Source organism: Triticum urartu, chromosome 2 (genome assembly GCF_003073215.2).
Source record: "Triticum urartu cultivar G1812 chromosome 2, Tu2.1, whole genome shotgun sequence".
Lineage (NCBI taxonomy): Eukaryota > Viridiplantae > Streptophyta > Magnoliopsida > Poales > Poaceae > Triticum > Triticum urartu.
In genome coordinates this window covers 57,090,565-57,110,713 of record NC_053023.1, presented here as the reverse complement: position 1 = coordinate 57,110,713, position 20,149 = coordinate 57,090,565, and the positions used below count along the sequence as shown (strand labels likewise).

At 48.6% G+C, this 20,149-nt stretch overlaps 1 protein-coding gene across 1 annotated transcript; it reads left to right on the top strand.

Moving 5' to 3' along the window:
• The first annotated feature begins 7,949 nt into the window (after positions 1-7,949).
• On the top strand, positions 7,950-9,077 carry LOC125535714 (universal stress protein YxiE-like). The gene is made up of 4 exons (XM_048698779.1): positions 7,950-8,343; positions 8,439-8,536; positions 8,629-8,747; positions 8,838-9,077. Exons 1-4 carry the CDS (start codon positions 8,103-8,105, stop codon positions 8,923-8,925), a joined length of 546 nt encoding a protein of 181 aa, XP_048554736.1. The 5' UTR covers positions 7,950-8,102; the 3' UTR covers positions 8,926-9,077.
• Positions 9,078-20,149: the final 11,072 nt, after the last annotated feature.

Sequence of the window (20,149 nt, the reverse complement as noted above, 5' to 3'; positions counted from 1 at the left end):
GCAACAATAAACCAGTATGTCAAATTCATCGTTGAAATACATTTTCACATTATATATGCTTGTTTTTGTAAACATTCGCATTGTTTTTATACAATTCGACTCACAACAGAGCTAATGTGCAATGAAAATGGAAAGAATGAACTGCTCCACCCATGAAGGTCCTCTCCCTCCCGACCTAGCCTCTCCCTCCCGCGCCGCCCCCGCGCGGTGGCGGGGAGGGCTTCCGGTGCGGCCGCCCCCGAGTTCTCCCTCCTCCCTCCTCCTCCCTGCCGCCGTCAGAGGGCTAGGCCGGGCAAAGCTCGCCCGGGCCGGCGGCGGCGAGGTCTTTTGGTTCCCCCGCATACAGATGAGTGGCGCGGGCCCTTCTCTTTTGCTGCGGGCACGGCGCGGGTGCCAGGCGCCGCGGCGCGACGTCGCCTGGCGTGCTGATGGCGCTGGGTGGGGGCCGCGTGGCCGATGTCGCGACTAGTGGTGGTCGCGTGGGGCCCAGCTGTGGCAGCGGATCTGGCGCGACGGGGCTCCTGCGGCGAGGGCTGCGGGCGGCGCGACCCGAAGGCCCTAGGCGTCGGGCGGCGGCTGCTGCCAGCAAGGAGACCGGCGCAACATCGGCTTGGTGGCGGTGGTGGCGGTGCGTGCCGGCCGGATCTGGCGATTTCTGGTGGGCGGCGCGGGTTGGGGCACTGGCCCGGCGTGGCTGCTGCTCCGGCTGTGGGCGGTGGCGACGAGGCGGCTCAGCCCTCTGGTGGAGGCTTCCATTCGTCGCGTGACACCACGGCGGCTCGGCGGGTTGCATGCGGCGACGGCTGGATTTCTGGCGTCTGTTCGTTTGTAGGCGGCCTGGTTCGACCTTCGAGCCATCTTCGCGGCGTCCGGCCGCTATCTTCGTCAAAGGGCTGGCCCTCCCCCGCTGTGGTCCATCACTTGTCTCGCACCTGGCAGCAGAACCGAGCTCGTCTCGCGCCCGGCAGCAGGACTGATCTCGTCTCGCACCCGGCAGCAGGACCGAGCTCGTCTCGCGCCCGACAGCAGGACCATGCTCGTCTCGCGCCCGACAGCAGGACCGAGCTCGTCTCGCGCCCGGTGCCGCAGAACGGGTCGATGAAGGCCAAGTTTGGCCGGCCTATTGGGTCTCGTCACTGGGGGTCGTCCATGTGCTTTGGTTGGGGTAGCGGCGGATCTCGGGTGAGGTGGTGTCAAGGTCTTTGATGCCAGGGCGGCGGCCCTGGTGGTGGTTCTGCGGTGCTCATGGGTAGAGCCCGTGGCTTGGTGCTGCCCGGTTGCCACGACCGTGTGGGCGGCGTGGTAGCCGGGGTGTGGCGTTCGGTGGCGGTGAGTGGTGGTCGGGGTGAAAACCTGCTCTATCTTCGGACGGACCGGCGGCGGTGAAACTCGTTCCCTTCTTGAAAGCGTCGCCGTGGCTCTCATTGTCCGTCGTGGTGCTCTAGGAGAAACTCTGATCCTCGGATCAGACGGTGACGACGCTCTAGTGTCGTTCCCTTCATGAAGGCGCCGCCTTGAAGCCCACGGTTCGTCATATGTAGTGCTTGGGTTGGTGTTGCTGCGCTGAACGCTTATGAATCCTGCCTTGGGTGCGTGTGTGCGTGTGTTGTGAGCAGGGGCGGAGCTAGGGGGGACGAGCAGGGGCGGAGCTAGGGGGGACGAGCAGGGGCCTGCCCCCCCCCCCCCCCCCCCCCCCCCCCAGGGGCCCGGCCCCCCCCCCCCCCCCCCCAACGATCGACAATTTTAATAGGAGTGACGAATAATTACCAACGAGATTAAATCAATATACGTACTCGGTCTCCCCCTATACTCGAATCTTGGCTCCGCCACTGATTGTGAGGGTGTGCACTTATATCGAATGTTGTTGATCATTGCTTTATATATAAAACGGGACGAAAACTTTTTTCATAAAACAGAAAGAATACCATCGATGCCATACATGATGGGGGGACCATTCAATCATCCTTCTATTTTGTTGCCCATTTTACGTCTTCTTTAAGTTTCTAGTGGATCTGCTTTGTGGATCAAATGCGTTCTCAGCGGGCGATTTGATTTTCAGCCACTACTTACTTTGGACTTTGACAATTTGCCACTGCTTAGGTTGTAATTGATCTTTTGCCACTCTTTTTGTTTGCCATTTATTTTTTTGCCACTTTTCGACACAAAAACAATAATTCCAAATGATATACATATTACCTGCACAATGCAGTGGACAAGTATACCCTTATGTGCCTATTTGGCATGAACTCAGACGCACGCGAAGAACTCAATCCCATCCCTTGTAAGCACGGCAGTAGACGTCGACGCTCCTCTACGAGCAGCGGACAAGGCCAGCGCCAGCTAGCTGATGGGCAACAACGGAGAGCAGCAGCAAAGACAGCAGCGCCCAGGTCCATGCGAAGGCTAAACACGACGGAACCTAAGTGGAGCCGGGCAACAGCGAGCGCCTCCACCGCGTCTTCCACTGACCATGAGTAAGCACTAAGCAGCAGCAACACACAGGGCCACAAACAACAGCGGCACGGCAGTACGGGCCGGCAAGAAGAGCAGCAGCGGAAAAATAGAGCAACGACAGCGCACGAGCATGCGGGACCGGCGGCGGCAAGCAGCAGCACCTGCGTCATGTCGGACGGCGGGCTGAGAGAGAGAGAGAGAGAGAAGAGAGCCGCCGTCGAGGACCACGGGGAATCCCTGGGACGAACCGCCGCCGTCTTCCGTGGAGCACCAGTAGCGATAGACGGGAGACAGATGGGGAACGAGGGAGGAGACGAGCTCATCTCCTGGGTGAATCGAATCGGCAGGGGCACTCTGGTGATTTCCACGTGGGTCCCACACTCTGGTAATTTGCAAACTAAGCAGTGGCAAATAAGCAAATACAAAATAATGAGTGGCTAATCGTCAAAGGGCAAAGTAACTAGTGGCGAAAAATTAAAAATCCCGTTCTCAGCTAGAGCATTCGCTCGTGGGCATTACATTGAATAATTGCTTCCACGTCTATTCATTATCTCTCCTACTCTCTCTGTAAATTAATATAAGATGTTTTAGATTACTATTTATACTCAAATGAATAACACGTAAAGCATCATACATTTTGTTGAAAAAATACAGCAGTACCAGTTCAAAAATGAAATATTTTGTATTAGTGTTTACTTGCATAAGACAACTAATTTTTGCTATTGAGAAAAAAGTTAGGTAAAAATCTTATGAAATAACTGCTTCATGTTTTTTATTAGTGCTTGCTTGCACAAGACAACTGAAAAAAGATTGTTGCAGACTTAACAAAAATGGCATTCGCTTAGCCTAAAAATCTACTACACTCTGCCTAGAAAATACAATAGTATCGGTTCAAAAATGGAATAGATACATTCCAACAATGCAAGAGAGCCGGACAAAAATATTGTAAACCCAATATGAAAATGTAGTTGATTCTAGAAAAATTGTATATATTGGTTAGTTTTTTTTTCAGTTCCGTGCTAGTGTAAAATCATAATGGATACTAATGCAAAACGCAATCAAGAAAAAGGTTAATTCAAGTATACCTGCCATGGGTAGCCCGGCCTGGCCAGACGCTGCTCCTGGGCCAGGCTCGGGCCTAGATTTTAAGCCCGAAGACTGGGCCGGTCCCAAGCCTGCTATTTTTGTGATTTATCGAAGAGGCCTGGCCCGAGGCCTGACGGGTTTTTACATGTGCAGGCCGGGCTTCGGCTTAATTTTCTAGGCCCGGCGCCCGGGCCAAGCCTGAAGCCCGGCCCGGCCTGAGGGATGGCCAGATATACTTCCTAGGAATCTTGCTGAAACCAATACAATGTGAAAGCAGATTTCAAATTGGACGCTCCATCTAGTAGTAGCACTAGTAGTGGTGACTTTTCGAAGCACTTGAACCATCTTCTTCTACTCGCTTTAATTATTTCCCTTTTGCATGGATGATACCATGCACCCATGGGGATGCGTGGCGGTGCAAGCCGTGGTGCTAGACAATGACGGCGCGACAAGATATCCTCTAGTTCGTGGCCTTCTTCATTGCCCATTTGGGTGCGTGTACTCAAACATGAGGACTTTGATGTTGGATGGGAAGCTTGAGCTGGGAAACGGCATGGTGAAGAAAGAGTTGGAAACGGCCAAACTTCATGATTATTTTTGTTGTCTAGAACTACAATTACTGCACCTCTTCCCCTTGCGCTCCCTGTCCCCGATCCCTCTCTACGATTCAAGGGACTGAGATTCACATATCTTGCAGTTAATTAATGATTACTCTCTCCGTCTTAAAATAAGTGTCTCAAATTTAATACAACTTTATACTAGAGGGAGTAGTATATAGGTGGTGTTTGGTTCTCTAGTCATAGAACTTTTTCTAGTCCCAACTAAAAAGTCCATAATTCCTAAAAGTCCTTTTCTGTTTGTTTCTAGAGACTAAAAAGTCTCTAGTCCCTTTCTAAAGGTTATTAAATGACCATGTTGCCCCTAACAACTCCATGGCGGGCCAATGGGTGCATGAAGGGGCATTGTTGAAAAAGTCCCAAAAAGTTCCCAAAAGACTCTCCTTGAGAGTCTTCTTCATTTAGTCCCAAATGCCTAGTTTAGTCCCTAAAAAGTCCCCCTTATTTGATAAAAAAGTCTCTAAGAGGGACTTTTTCTAGTCCCTACACAAAAAAGTCCCTGGAAACAAACACCCCCATAGTGTGAAGAAAGTAGCTTTTCTAGCAATTATCATTACGCCTGTTCATAAAATAAAATATTATAAAATTGAGTCACTTATTTTGGGACGGAGGGAATTGTAAGTAGTACTCCTTATCTTGCAAAACGATCTTATATTATGGGACGAAGATAGTAGTTTTCTAGATAACAGTAGTCTGCGACGGACAGGTCGCGGACTCCAACAAGGAGTAGTGGTGGCGGGGCCTCGAGTCCCAAGTGGGCCGATACATGTTCCCTGTCCCTACTCTTTCTCGGCGGTGGCCGCACCTTCACTTTGCGGGTTTCTGCTCCATTTAACATGGACACAACCATTCGACATGGGCACATGTAGGAACAACAAGGACTTGGAGGACGGTCACCGCAGTTGATTTAGACCAGGTTTAGATCGGATCGCTTTTGTTTAATGAAATATGTAGAAAATATAATTAGTGTGTTTCAGTTTAGATGGAAATCCCCCGGTTTGCATGTAATTTGTCTTGTTTGATTAAATTCTATTTAAAATTTATGCAGACATAGTTGAACGGCGGCTTATGTATTACTCTCCGCGGATCCGTCCACGGACAAACACCATGTCCGTTTTAGGGGTAGGAGATGCCCTTAGGCCAACTCCAACGCACGGCCCCATTCTGTCCGCCTGCGTCCGTTTGGGCCAAAATGAAAAGATGACATGGCCTAACGCGCGGCTGCATCCTCAAATTTTTGTCCGTTTGGCTTCCAGCCCGTCCCATTTCTGGCGCAAACATGCGCTCGTTTTGCGTCCACACGAACGCCGAACGGACGAGCATGCGCTTGCAGGTCGTCCTCCACGGGGATGCGTGGCGACTGCCCAACTACCTCCGCCGCCCAAACTAAATGGGCACGCGCGGTGGACCCTGTTGGAAATATGCCATAGAGGCAATAATAAAATAGTTATTATTATATTTTCTTATTCATGATAATCGTTTATTATCCATGCTATAATTGTATTGAGTGGAAACTCAAATGCATGTGCGGATACATAGACAACAACATGTCCCTAGTAAGCCTCTACCAGACTAGCTTGTTGATCAAAGATGGCTATGGTTTCCTAGTCATAGACGTGAGTTGTCATTTAATAATGAGATGACATCATTAGAAGAATGATGCGATGAATAAGACCCAAATTATGAACGTAGCATATGATCGTATCAAGTTTATTTCTATCATTTCCTGCATGTCAAGTATATATTCCTATGACCATGAAATCATGCAACTCACTGACACTGACACCGGAGGAGTATCTTGTGTGTACCAAACGTCGCAACGTAACTAGGCGACTATAAATGTCCTCTACAGGTATCTCTGAGGGTGTCTGTTGAGTTGGCATGGATCAAGACTGAGATTTGTCACTCCGTATGACGGAGAGGTATCTCAGGGCCCATTCTGTAATACAACATCACAATAGGCTTGCAAGTAATGTGACTAATGAGTTATTCACGTGATCTTGTACTACAGAACGAGTAAAGAGACTTCTTCCTCTCTGCAGTGCTTAGCGAAGCTCTGCCGAGATTCCACCACCACTGCCGCCGCCACGCCGTCGTGCTGTCGGAGGACTCGAGCTACTACTTCACCATCGCTCGCTGGATCGAGAGGTGAAGGCATCATCAAGCCGTACGTGTGTTTAACGCGGAGATGTTGTCAGTTCGTCACTTGGATCGAGAGTTCATGGGACAGATCGTGATTGGATCGCGAAGACATTCGACTACATCAATCGCGTTTCTTAACGCCTCCGCTTAGCGATCTGCAAGAGTATGTAGATGCAATCTCCCCTTTCGTAGATGTTTATCTCCTAGATTGATCTTGGTGAGCGTAGGAAATTTTTTGTGGCCCATGCAACATTCCCCGATAGGCCCCGGCTGTCATACACACATCTTGCGGTCGTCGTCCTTCTTAAATTGAAAGTCGTGGACCGGTTAGTCCACAGTTTCCACTTCCTGGCCGTCTTGCCTCCCCAAGCCCTGACAAACAAACCCTAGCTCTCCACCTCTCCGCCGGCGAAAATGGTGGGGCGATGGTTCCCCGGCCGCAAGACGAGGCACGACCACGAGGCCGGGTCGTCGTCCGGTCGCCGTCGCCGCCCCTCCACCCCGCCTCCACGTCCACCGCCGCCGCCCGTGTTTCACATCGCGCCGGGTGGCGCCCCACCTCGCTAGCGACCATACGTCAAGGCGGAGGTGTGCTAGCGCTACTGGGAGACGCGCACGCCATTTCCGTGGGGCGACGTGCACCTCCCCAACAACTGGCACCTATCCACGGATCACGTGCCAGTCCCGTCGTCCCCCGGACCTCATCGATGATTGGAGGTACGCCGTGGGCTTTCCGCTGTGGGATACGTGGCTCCGTGACGAGCACAACATCCGGCGGCAGTCCTACTTTGCAGGCCGCCCACAAAGCCCGTGGCGCCCGCGCTGAATGTCGCGCGCCCTAGGTGCGCGGCCGCTGGCAGGTTCGTGACCTCACCCCTACGCCGTCGCCGTCCCCACCCCCCGAGCCAATGACGGCCGCCGAGTAGGAGGACCTAATGCGCAGGTGATGGAGGAGTCCGTCCACACCCACAAACCTGCCAGTGGCCAGGGCGGCGGCGACAACCCTTTTTACCCTTTCTTAATGTTTTTTAATTAGCTTGTTTATTTCACTGTGCGAACTTGGGTACTGTGAACGTTTTGATGCCTGTGTTTAATATTTTTAAAGTTATTTTTAATGTTTTATTTGAGGTTTTGGGGGTTTATTTTCGCATCCAAACAAGCAGACCGTTTAGGATGCGGCTGACCCGTTCAGTGCACCGGCGCCCACACGACCGCAAATGAACGGCTATGTCCGTTTTCCTGCACCAAACGGACGAAAGTCGAACGAACCGGATGTCCGTTTGGGTCGCGCCTTGCAGTTGGCCTTAAACGAACCTCCTGCAATGAACATTCATTCGTTCGCTCGGGTGGCCTCACCAAGGAACGTTCATTCGTTCATTGGCGAAAATAAAGTGCCCCGCTCCCTATTCTGTTCTACCTTAGCACGCATCTCGAGTGCGTCAGAAATCGGCACGCACTGAGCTACCGAAGGAAAAGAAACAGTCACCGTGCCCCCGCGCCGTCGCTGTCGCCGCCGTCGCCATCCAGTCCAGCGGGAAGATCACGATCGAGAAGTGGAAAGCCAGAAAACCAAACGGAAACCGGGGCAGCGTGCCGCCAGTATCCATTATCTCCGGTCAGTCAGCGGCCACACGCAACTTGGCCTCCGCGGTTTCGTCGGTGCGCCTACTTCTCACATCTCCAGCTCGCATAAATAGCCCGCGGTCTGCAAGCTAGGACGGCAAGCAAACCACATCAGATCGAGCCAAGAAACCTTCTCTCATCATTTTTAATCGTCCGTCGTCCCATAGTTGACTCTTGTTCATGATGGCGGGGACCGAGGCAGCGTCTGCGGCCGCGGCGGCGGAGGCCAGTCCGGTGGAGGAGGGGACGACCAACAAGACGGTGGTGCTGGTCGGCGTGGACGACAGCGACCACAGCTACCGCGCGCTCGAGTGGGCCGTGCGTTACGTGGCGGAGACGGCCGGCCCCGGGGCGCCGGTGGAGCTCGTCGTCGTCCACGCCAAGCCGGCCGTGTCCTCCGTCGTCACGCTCGGCGGCCCCGGTACGTGCCGTCCGCGACCCCCTCCCTAACTAATTCTTGCTTATCTGAACCGGCCGGAGCGCTGATTTCTGGGGATCGGTCGATTTCACTTTCAGCCGCCGCCGGGGACGTGGTGAGGTACGTGGACGCGGACCTGCGCAGGAGGGCCGAGGAGGTCGTCGACAGGGCTCGCCGCCTCTGCGCCGCCAACTCGGTAACATCCACTACCAATTCCAGAAACGAGTAACAAGATCACGCCGATTGCTGCATGCTCTGCTTAACAGCCACATCTGGAATCGATCGCAGGTGCAGGGAGTGGTGAAGGTGATCGACGGGGAGCCGAGGTACGTGCTCTGCAACGCCGTCGAGAAGCACCACGCCGACTTGCTCGTCGTCGGCAGCCATGGCTACGGCGCCATCAAGAGGTAACTGATTTATTTATCTCCATTCTCCAGTCCCCCGTGCTGCAGAGCTAGTGGTCATGGATTGTGTCTGAACCTGGGCAATTCTTGCAGGGCATTTCTTGGGAGCGTGAGCGACTACTGCGCCCACCACGCGCACTGCTCGGTCATGATAGTCAAGCAGCCCAAGCCCAAGGAATGATCGATCGCCATTTCCAGTCCTCCAGTGTTGGCATTGTGCCATTTGCGTGCCCAGGCGCTGCACTGTATCCCTGTCTAATTACTGTACTCTATTAATTTGTTGGATCCTCCGAACGTTTATACATCGGTGCCTGACATGACGCTTTGGGTTCATCTTCTGGTGTCATCGCCGTTTGCCGCACTTGTTTGCATCATTAAGCCGGCAAGTTGAAAGATTGAGTGTACATTTATCTCTTGGATTGTCATTTCGGGCCATTGCACCGTCGATAACAAACACCTGAACAGAGATGAGCTTGATACCTAAGAGCATCTTCAACAGCCGTCCAACGCGTGGCGCGTTAAAAACCAGTCTGCAGCGCATCCATCGTCTGGTTTGACGCGGCGGGCAGCACTGGCTTCATCAGCCGCGCTAAAATGCAGCGCGCGCGTGTAGTTTCACCAGCGCGTAAAAATGCAGCGCGCGAGAGAAGCAGGCGCATGCTATATATTGCATTTTGGACACAAAATGAATTTCAAACATCACAAAACAAAGACATGGCATAATTTAAATCACACAAACAAGTTGATGACAAAAAGTTCATGCCCACAAGTTCAAATTCATGCCCACAACATCATCCAACCAAGTTCAAAATGCAAACCAAATTCATGACACAAACGAAAAACATATCAACAATCAAGCCTTGTCCTCATCCAACTCCTCCGAAGACGATTCTTCCTCCTCCTCTTCATTGTCGCGCGCCGCATCCTCATCACGTGAAGTTCGGAAAGTGTTGGCAAGATCTTCAACGGCGTTTTCATGCGAAGATGTGTGAGGCACAATGGAAGACATTCCGCCCATGGCGCCTGGAGGTGCACCCATGCCTCCCATGCCGGCCATGCCGCCCGGAGGTGCTCCGAAGCCACCCATGCCTCCCATGGTCTCCATGGTAGCTCCAAAGCCACCCGTGGCACCCATTCCGCCCATGCTAACTCCGAAGCCACCCATGTCTCCCATGCCGCCAAGGCCACCGCCACCCATGGAGCGAATCATGGCTCTTTTTTGGATCAAAACTTCTTCACGAGCAAGATTGAGATACTCCTTTTGCGCCTCATTGAGGATAGATGTGTCCAAGAAGAACAAGTGCTTCTCCCAATCCAACAGTCTAGATCGCTCCTCCATGCCCACCTTCCTCTCCTTCAATGCCACCTTCCTATCCTCGGCCGCCAACCTTCTCTCCTCGGTCGCGGTATCTTGGTTGTTGGCTCCTTGCCATCTTCCTCACCTCGTTGCCTTCTTTTTTTGCCTTCACAATAGCTTCCATAGCATTTTTGAGCTCATCATCTCCTTTTCTTTTCTTTTTTTGCGTCTTTCTTGGTCCCATCCGGTCGTTTTGGCTTCGAGTATGAAACCGAGTTTGGTGTGGGGCTTCTCTTGCCGTCATCACCTGATGCCTCCTCCTCATCATCATCCAAATCAATTGGTCGTTTGTTGCTCAAATCCAAATCATCCATATCATCACGCTTCTTCCATTTCTCATCATCCTTCAATGCTTCATAGCAATGAGGAAAGGTAAATGGCCTTCCTTTCTTGATCTTCCCCTTCTTGGTCCTCTTCTCCTCTCCTTTGAACAAGTTTTGTGCAATATTGAACTACATGAAAAAAATAAGTTAGCACTACAAACACCAACAACAAGCATGATGAACATAGATGAAATGGCACTTACCCTATCTTCATCATTAGTGCCACTTGGGTTCAACTTGTCAACCGCCTTTTGTGCGGCCGCCCACTTTTGACAATCCTTGTTGATTATCGACCACCGGGAGCGAAGAGATCGATCGAAGCGGTCAATTCCACTCTCGTCGTAGATCAAAGTGTTCCTTCATCCGGTTCCAATAAGCATATCTACTTTGATCACCTCCAACGGATGGATCCCTCGACACTTCCAACCAAGTTTTGCATAGCAAGACGTCTTCTTTATTGGTGTAGTTGCCTCCTGTTCCTTTCGGTGCGTCGACAATGATGGGTTTCGTAGTAATTTCAAAATTTTCCTACGCACACGCAAGATCATGGTGATGCATAGCAACGAGAGGGGAGAGTGTTGTCTACGTACCCTCGTAGACCGCAACGGAAGCGTTGACGCAACGTAGAGGAAGTAGTCGTACGTCTTCCCGATCCGACCGATCCAAGCACCGTTACTCCGGCACCTCCGAGTTCTTAGCACACGTACAGCTCGATGACGCTCCCCGGGCTCCGATCCAGTAAAGCTTCGGGGATGAGTTCTGTCAGCACAACGGCGTGGTGACGATGATGATGTTCTACCGACGCAGGGCTTCGCCTAAGCACTACAACGATATGATCGAGGTGGAATATGGTGGCAAGGGGCACCGCACACGGCTAAGGAACGATCACGTGGATCAACTTGTGTGTCTAGGGGTGCCCCCTGCCCCCGTATATAAAGGATCCAAGGGGAGGGGTGCGGCCGGCCCTATGGAGGCGCGCAGGAGGAGTCCTACTCCTACCGGGAGTAGGACTCCCCTCCCGTTCCTTGTCCAACTAGGAGAGGTGGAGGGAGAATAGGAAAGGGGGGGCGCCGCCCCTCCCTCCTTGTCCAATTCGGACTAGGGGGAGAGGGGGCGCGTGGCCTGCCCTGGCAGCCCCTTCCTCTTCTCCACATTTGGCCCATGAGGCCCATTAACCCCCCGGGGGGTTCCGGTAACCCCCCGGTGCTCCGGTTTTATCCGATACTTCTCCGGAACCCTTCCAGTGTCCGAATATAGTCATAGAATATATCAATCTTTATGTCTCGACCATTTTGAGACTCCTCGTCATGTCCATGATCACATCCGGGACTTCGAACTAACTTCGGTACATCAAAATGCATAAACTCATAATAAATGTCATCGTAACGTTAAGCGTGCGGACCCTACGGTTCGAGAACAATGTAGACATGACTGAGACACATCTCCGGTCAATAACCAATAGCGGGACCTGGATGCCCATATTGGCTCCTACATATTCTACGAAGATCTTTATCGGTCAGACCGCATAACAACATACATTGTTCCCTTTGTCATCGGTATGTTACTTGCCCGAGATTCGATCGTCGGTATCCAATACCTAGTTCAATCTCGTTACCGACAAGTCTCTTTACTTGTTCCGTAATACATCATCTCGCAACTATCTCATTAGTTGCAATGCTTGCAAGGCTTATGTGATGTGCATTACCGAGAGGGCCCAGAGATACCTCTCCGACAATCGGAGTGACAAATCCTAATCTCGAAATACGCCAACCCAACATCTACCTTTGGAGACACCTGTAGAGCTCCTTTATAATCACCCATTTACGTTGTGACGTTTGGTAGCACACAAAGTGTTCCTCCGGCAAACGGGAGTTGCATAATCTCATAGTCATAGGAACATGTATAAGTCATGAAGAAAGCAATAGCAACATACTAAACCATCGGATGCTAAGCTAATGGAATGGGTCATGTCAATCAGATCATTCACCTAATGATGTGATCCCATTAATCAAATAACAACTCTTTGTTCATGGTTAGGAAACATAACCATCTTTGATTAATGAGCTAGTCAAGTAGAGGCATACTAGTGACACTTTGTTTGTCTATGTATTCACACATGTATTATGTTTTCGGTTAATACAATTCTAGCATGAATAATAAACATTTATCATGATATAAGGAAATAAATAATAACTTTATTATTGCCTCTAGGGCATATTTCCTTCAGTCTCCCACTTGCACTAGAGTCAATAATCTAGATTACACAATAATGATTCTAACACCCATGGAGCTTTGGTGCTGATCATGTTTTGCTCGTGGAAGAGGCTTAGTCAACGGGTCTGCAACATTCAGATCCGTATGTATCTTGCAAATCTCTATGTCTCCTACCTGGACTAGATCCCGGATGGATTTGAAGCGTCTCTTGATGTGCTTGGTTCTCTTGTGAAATCTGGATTCCTTTGCCAAGGCAATTGCACCAGTATTGTCACAAAAGATTTTCATTGGACCCGATGCACTAGGTATGACACCTAGATCGGATATGAACTCCTTCATTTGCTGCTTCCGAAGCAGCTATGTACTCTGCTTCACATGTAGATCCCGCTACGACGCTTTGTTTAGAACTGCACCAACTGACAGCTCCACCATTTAATGTAAACACGTATCCGGTCTGCGATTTAGAATCGTCCGGATCAGTGTCAAAGCTTGCATCAACGTAACCTTTTACGATGAGCTCTTTGTCACCTCCATATACGAGAAACATATCCTTAGTCCTTTTCAGGTATTTCAGGATGTTCTTGATCGCTGTCCAGTGATCCACTCCTGGATTACTTTGGTACCTCCCTGCTAAACTTATAGCAAGGCACACATCAGGTCTGGTACACAGCATTGCATACATGATAGAGCCTATGGCTGAAGCATAGGGAACATCTTTCATTTTCTCTCTATCTTCTGCAGTGGTCGGGCATTGAGTCTGACTCAACTTCACACCTTGTAACACAGGCAAGAACCCTTTCTTTGCTTGATCCATTTCGAACTTTTTCAAAATCTTGTCAAGGTATGTGCTTTGTGAAAGTCCAATTAGGCGTCTTGATCTATCTCTATAGATCTTTATGCCTAATATGTAAGCAGCTTCACCGAGGTCTTTCATTGAAAAACTCTTATTCAAGTATCCCTTTATGCTATCCAGAAATTCTATATCATTTCCAATCAGTAATATGTCATCCACATATAATATCAGAAATGCTACGGAGCTCCCACTCACTTTCTTGTAAATACAGGCTTCTCCGAAAGTCTGTATAAAACCAAATGCTTTGATCACACTATCAAAACGTTTATTCCAACTCCGAGAGGCTTGCACCAGTCCATAAATGGATCGCTGGAGCTTGCACACTTTGTTAGCTCCCTTTGGATCGACAAAACATTCCGGTTGCATCATATACAACTCTTCTTCCAGAAATCCATTCAGGAATGCAGTTTTGACATCCATCTGCCAAATTTCATAATCATAAAACGTGGCAATTGCTAACATGATTCGGACAGACTTAAGCATCGCTACGGGTGAGAAGGTCTCATCGTAGTCAACCCCTTGAACTTGTCGAAAACCTTTTGCGACAAGTCGAGCTTTGTAGACAGTAATATTACCGTCAGCGTCAGTCTTCTTCTTGAAAATCCATTTATTCTCAATTGCTTGCCGATCATCGGGCAAGTCAACCAAAGTCCATACTTTGTTCTCATACATGGATCCCATCTCAGATTTCATGGCTTCAAGCCATTTTGCGGAATCTGGGCTCACCATCGCTTCTTCATAGTTCGTAGGTTCATCATGATCTAGTAGCATGACTTCCAGAACAGGATTACCGTACCACTCTGGCGCGGATCTCACTCTGGTTGATCTACGAGGTTCAGTAGCATCTTGATCTGAAGTTTCATGATCATCATCATTAGCTTCCTCACTAACTGGTGTAGGTGTCACTGAAACAGTTTTCTGTGATGTACTACTTTCCAATAATCGAGCAGGTATAGTTACCTCGTCAAGTTCTACTTTCCTCCCACTCACTTCTTTCGAGAGAAACTCCTTCTCCAGAAAGTTTCTGAATTTAGCAACAAAAGTCTTGCCTTCGGATCTGTGATAGAAGGTGTATCCAATAGTTTCCTTTGGATATCCTATGAAGACACATTTCTCCGATTTGGGTTCGAGCTTATCAGGTTGAAGTTTTTTCACATAAGCATCGCAGCCCCAAACTTTCAGAAACGACAACTTTGGTTTCTTGCCAAACCACAGTTCATAAGGCGTTGTGTCAACGGATTTTGATGGTGCCCTATTTAACGTGAATGCGGCCGTCTCTAGAGCGTATCCCCAAAATGATAGCGGTAAATCAGTAAGAGACATCATAGATCGCACCATATCTAGTAAAGTACGATTACGACGTTCGGACACACCATTACGCTGTGGTGTTCCGGGTGGCGTGAGTTGCGAAACTATTCCACAATTTTTCAAATGTACACCAAACTCGTAACTCAAATATTCTCCTCCACGGTCAGATCGTAGAAAATTTATTTTCTTGTTACGATGATTTTCAACTTCACTCTGAAATTCTTTGAACTTTTCAAATGTTTCAGACTTATGTTTCATTAAGTAGATATACCCATATCTGCTTAAGTCATCTGTGAAGGTGAGAAAATAACGATATCCGCCACGAGCCTCAACATTCATCGGACCACATACATCTGTATGTATGATTTCTAATAAATCTGTTGCTCTCTCCATAGTTCCGGAGAACGGTGTTTTAGTCATCTTTCCCATGAGGCACGGTTTGCAAGTACCAAGTGATTCATAATCAAGTGATTCCAAAAGTCCATCAGTATGGAGTTTCTTCATGCGCTTTATACCGATATGACCTAAACGGCAGTGCCACAAATAAGTTGCACTATCATTATCAACTTTGCATCTTTTGGCTTCTACATTATGAATATGTGTATCACTACTATCGAGATTCAACAAGAATAGACCACTCTTCAAGGGTGCATGACCATAAAAGATATTACTCATATAAATAGAACAACCATTATTCTCTGATTTAAATGAATAACCGTCTCGCATTAAACAAGTTCCAGATATAATGTTCATGCTCAACGCTGGCACCAAATAACAATTATTTAGGTCTAATACTAATCCCGAAGGTAGATGTAGAGGTAGCGTGCCGACCGCGATCACATCGACTTTGGAACCGTTTCCCACGCGCATCGTCACCTCGTCCTTAGCCAATCTTCGCTTAATCCGTAGTCCCTGTTTCGAGTTGCAAATAATAGCAACAGAACCAGTATCAAATACCCAGGTGCTACTGCGAGCATTAGTAAGGTACACATCAATAACATGTATATCACATATACCTTTGTTCACCTTGCCATCCTTCTTATCCGCCAAATACTTGGGGCAGTTCCGCTTCCAGTGATCAGTCTGCTTGCAGTAGAAGCACTCAGTTTCAGGCTTAGGTCCAGACTTGGGTTTCTTCTCTTGAGGAGCAACTTGTTTGCCGTTCTTCTTGAAGTTCCCCTTCTTCTTCCCTTTGCCCTTTTTCTTGAAACTAGTGGTCTTGTTGACCATCAACACTTGATGCTCCTTTTTGATTTCTACCTCCGCAGCTTTCAGCATTGCGAAGAGCTCGGGAATAGTCTTGTTCATCCCTTGCATATTATAGTTCATCACAAAGCTCTTGTAGCTTGGTGGCAGTGATTGGAGAATTCTGTCAATGACGCAATCATCTGGAAGATTAACTCCCAATTGAATCAAGTGATTATTATACCCAGACATTTTGAGTATATGCTCACTGACAGAACTGTTCTCCTCCATCTTGCAGCTATAGAACTTATTGGAGACTTCATATCTCTCAATCCGGGCATTTTCTTGAAATATTAACTTCAACTCCTGGAACATCTCATATGCTCCATGACGTTCAAAACGTCGTTGAAGTCCCGATTCTAAGCCATAAAGCATGGCCCACTGAACTATCGAGTAGTCATCAGCTTTGCTCTGCCAGACGTTCATAACATCTGGTGTTGCTCTAGCAGCACGCCTGGCACCCAGCGGTGCTTCCAGGACGTAATTCTTCTGAGCAGCAATGAGGATAATCCTCAAGTTACGGACCTAGTCCGTGTAATTGCTACCATCATCTTTCAACTTTGCTTTCTCAAGGAACGCATTAAAATTCAATGGAACAACAGCACGAGCCATCTATCTACAATCAAACATAAACAAGCAAGATACTATCAGGTACTAAGTTCATGATAAGTTTAAGTTCAATTAATCAAATTACTTAAGAACTCCCACTTAGATAGACATCCCTCTAATCCTCTAAGTGATCACGTGATCCAAATCAACTAAACCATGTCCGATCATCACGTGAGATGGAGTAGTTTCATTGGTGAACATCGCTATGTTGATCATATCTACTATATGATTCACGCTCGACCTTTCGTTCTCCGTGTTCCGAGGCCATATCTGTATATGCTTGGCTCGTCAAGTATAACTTGAGTATTCCGCGTGTGCAACTGTTTTGCACCCGTTGTATTTGAACGTAGAGCCTATCACACCCGATCATCATGTGGTGTCTCAGCACGAAGAACTTTCGCAACGATGCATACTCAGGGAGAACACTTCTTGATAATTAAGTGAGAGATCATCTTATAATGCTACCATCAATCAAAGCAAGATAAGATGCATAAAAGATAAACATCACATGCAATCAATATAAGTGATATGATATGGCCATCATCATCTTGTGCCTGTGATCTCCATCTCCGAAGCACCGTCATGATCACCATCATCACCGGCGCGACACCTTGATCTTCATCGTAGCATCGTTGTCGTCTCGCCAATCTTATGCTTCTACGACTATCGCTACCGTTTAGTGATAAAGTAAAGCATTACATCGCGATTGCATTGCATACAATAAAGCGACAACCATATGGCTCCTGCCAGTTGCCGATAACTCGGTTACAAAACATGATCATCTCATACAATAAAATTTAGCATCATGTCTTGACCATATCACATCACAACATGCCCTGCAAAAACAAGTTAGACGTTCTCTACTTTGTTGTTGCAAGTTTTACGTGGCTGCTACGGGCTTAAGCAAGAACCAATCTCACCTACGCATCAAAACCACAACGATAGTTTGCCAAGTTGATGCCGTTTTAACCTTCGCAAGGACCGGGCGTAGCCACACTTGGTTCAACTAAAGTTGGAGAAACAGTCACCCGCAAGCCACCTTTGTGCAAAGCACGTCGGGAGAACCGGTCTCGCGTAAGCGTACGCGTAATGTCGGTCCGGGCCGCTTCATCCAACAATACCGCCGAACCAAAGTATGACATGCTGGTAGGCAGTATGACTTATATCACCCACAACTCACTTGTGTTCTACTCGTGCATATAACATCAAACCATAAAACCTAGGCTCGGATGCCACTAATGGGTTTCGTAGTAATTTCAAAATTTTCCTACGCACACGCAAGATCATGGTGATGCATAGCAATGAGAGGGGAGAGTGTTGTCTACGTACCCTCGTAGACCGCAACGGAAGCGTTGGCGCAACATAGAGGAAGTAGTCGTACGTCTTCCCGATCCGACCGATCCAAGCACCGTTACTCCGGCACCTCCGAGTTCTTAGCACACGTACAGCTCGATGACGCTCCCCGGGCTTCGATCCAGCAAAGCTTCGGGGATGAGTTCCGTCAGCACAACGGCGTGGTGACGATGATGATGTTCTACCGACGCAGGGCTTCGCCTAAGCACTACAACGATATGATCGAGGTGGAATATGGTGGCCGGGGGCACCGCACACGGCTAAGGAACGATCACGTGGATCAACTTGTGTGTCTAGGGGTGCCCCATGCCCCCGTATATAAAGGATCCAAGAGGAGGGGGTGCGACCGGCCCTATGGAGGCGCGCAGGAGGAGTCCTACTCCTACCGGGAGTAGGACTCCCCTCTCGTTCCTTGTCCAACTAGGAGAGGTGGAGGGAGAATAGGAAAGGGGGGGCGCCGCCCCTCCCTCCTTGTCCAATTCGGACTAGGGGGAGAGGGGGCGCGCGGCCTGCCCTGGCAGCCCCTTCCTCTTCTCCACATTAGGCCCATGAGGCCCATTAACCTCCCGGGGGGTTCCGGTAACCCCCCGGTGCTCCGGTTTTATCCGATACTTCTCCGGAACCCTTCCGGTGTCCGAATATAGTCATCCAATATATCAATCTTTATGTCTCGACCATTTCGAGACTCCTCTTCATGTCCATGATCACATCCGGGACTCCGAACTAACTTCGGTACATCAAAATGCATAAACTCATAATAACTGTCATCGTAACGTTAAGCGTGCGGACCCTACGGTTCGAGAACAATGTAGACATGACTGAGACACATCTCCGGTCAATAACCAATAGCGGGACCTGGATGCCCATATTGGCTCCTACATATTCTACGAAGATCTTTATCGGTCAGACCGCATAACAACATACGTTGTTCCCTTTGTCATCGGTATGTTACTTGCCCGAGATTCGATCATCGGTATCCAATACCTAGTTCAATCTCGTTACCGGGCAAGTCTCTTTACTCGTTCCGTAATACATCATCTCGCAACTAACTCATTAGTTGCAATGCTTGCAAGGCTTTGTGATGTGCATTACCGAGAGGGCCCAGAGATACCTCTCCGACATCGGAGTGACAAATCCTAATCTCGAAATACGCCAACCCAACATGTACCTTTGGAGACACCTGTAGAGCTCCTTTATAATCACCCAGTTACGTTGTGACGTTTGGTAGCACACAAAGTGTTCCTCCGGCAAACGGGAGTTGCATAATCTCATAGTCATAGGAACATGTATAAGTCATGAAGAAAGCAATAGCAACATACTAAACGATCGGATGCTAAGCTAATGGAATGGGTCATGTCAATCAGATCATTCACTAATGATGTGATCCCGTTAATCAAAATAACAACTCTTTGTTCAATTGTTTTAGGAACATAACCATCTTTATTAACCGAGCTAGTTCAGTAGAGGCATACTAGTGACACTTTGTTTGTCTAAGTATTCACACATGTATTATGTTTTTCCGGTTAAATACCAATTCTGCATGAATAATAAACAAATTTATCATGATATAGGAAATAATAATAACTTATTATTGCCTCTAGGGCATATTTCCTTCAGTCTCCCACTTGCACTAGAGTCAATAATCTAGATTACACAGTAATGATTCTAACACCCATGGAGCCTTGGTGCTGATCATGTTTTGCTCGTGGAAGAGGCTTAGTCAACGGGTCTGCTACATTCAGATCTGTATGTATCTTGCAAATCTCTATGTCTCCCACCTGGACTAGATCCCGGATGGAATTGAAGCGTCTCTTGATGTGCTTGGTTCTCTTGTGAAATCTGGATTCCTTTGCCAAGGCAATTGCACCAGTATTGTCACAAAAGATTTTCATTGGACCCGATGCACTAGGTATGACACCTAGATCGGATATGAACTCCTTCATCCAGACTCCTTCATTTGCTGCTTCCGAAGCAGCTATGTACTCTGCTTCACATGTAGATCCCGCTACGACGCTTTGTTTAGAACTGCACCAACTGACAGCTTCACCATTTAATGTAAACACGTATCCGGTCTGCGATTTAGAATCGTCCGGATCAGTGTCAAAGCTTGCATCAACGTAACCTTTTACGATGAGCTCTTTGT

What these genes read in the sequence shown, in the direction of transcription:
- LOC125535714 (XM_048698779.1), top strand. Translation starts at nt 8,103, where the DNA reads ATGATGGCGGGGACCGAGGCAGCGTCTGCGGCCGCGGCGGCGGAGGCC. An exon ending in CGTCACGCTCGGCGGCCCCG is followed by an intron (nt 8,344 to 8,438) that starts GTACGTGCCGTC and finishes TTTCACTTTCAG; the next exon opens with CCGCCGCCGGGGACGTGGTG. An exon ending in GCCTCTGCGCCGCCAACTCG is followed by an intron (nt 8,537 to 8,628) that starts GTAACATCCACT and finishes AATCGATCGCAG; the next exon opens with GTGCAGGGAGTGGTGAAGGT.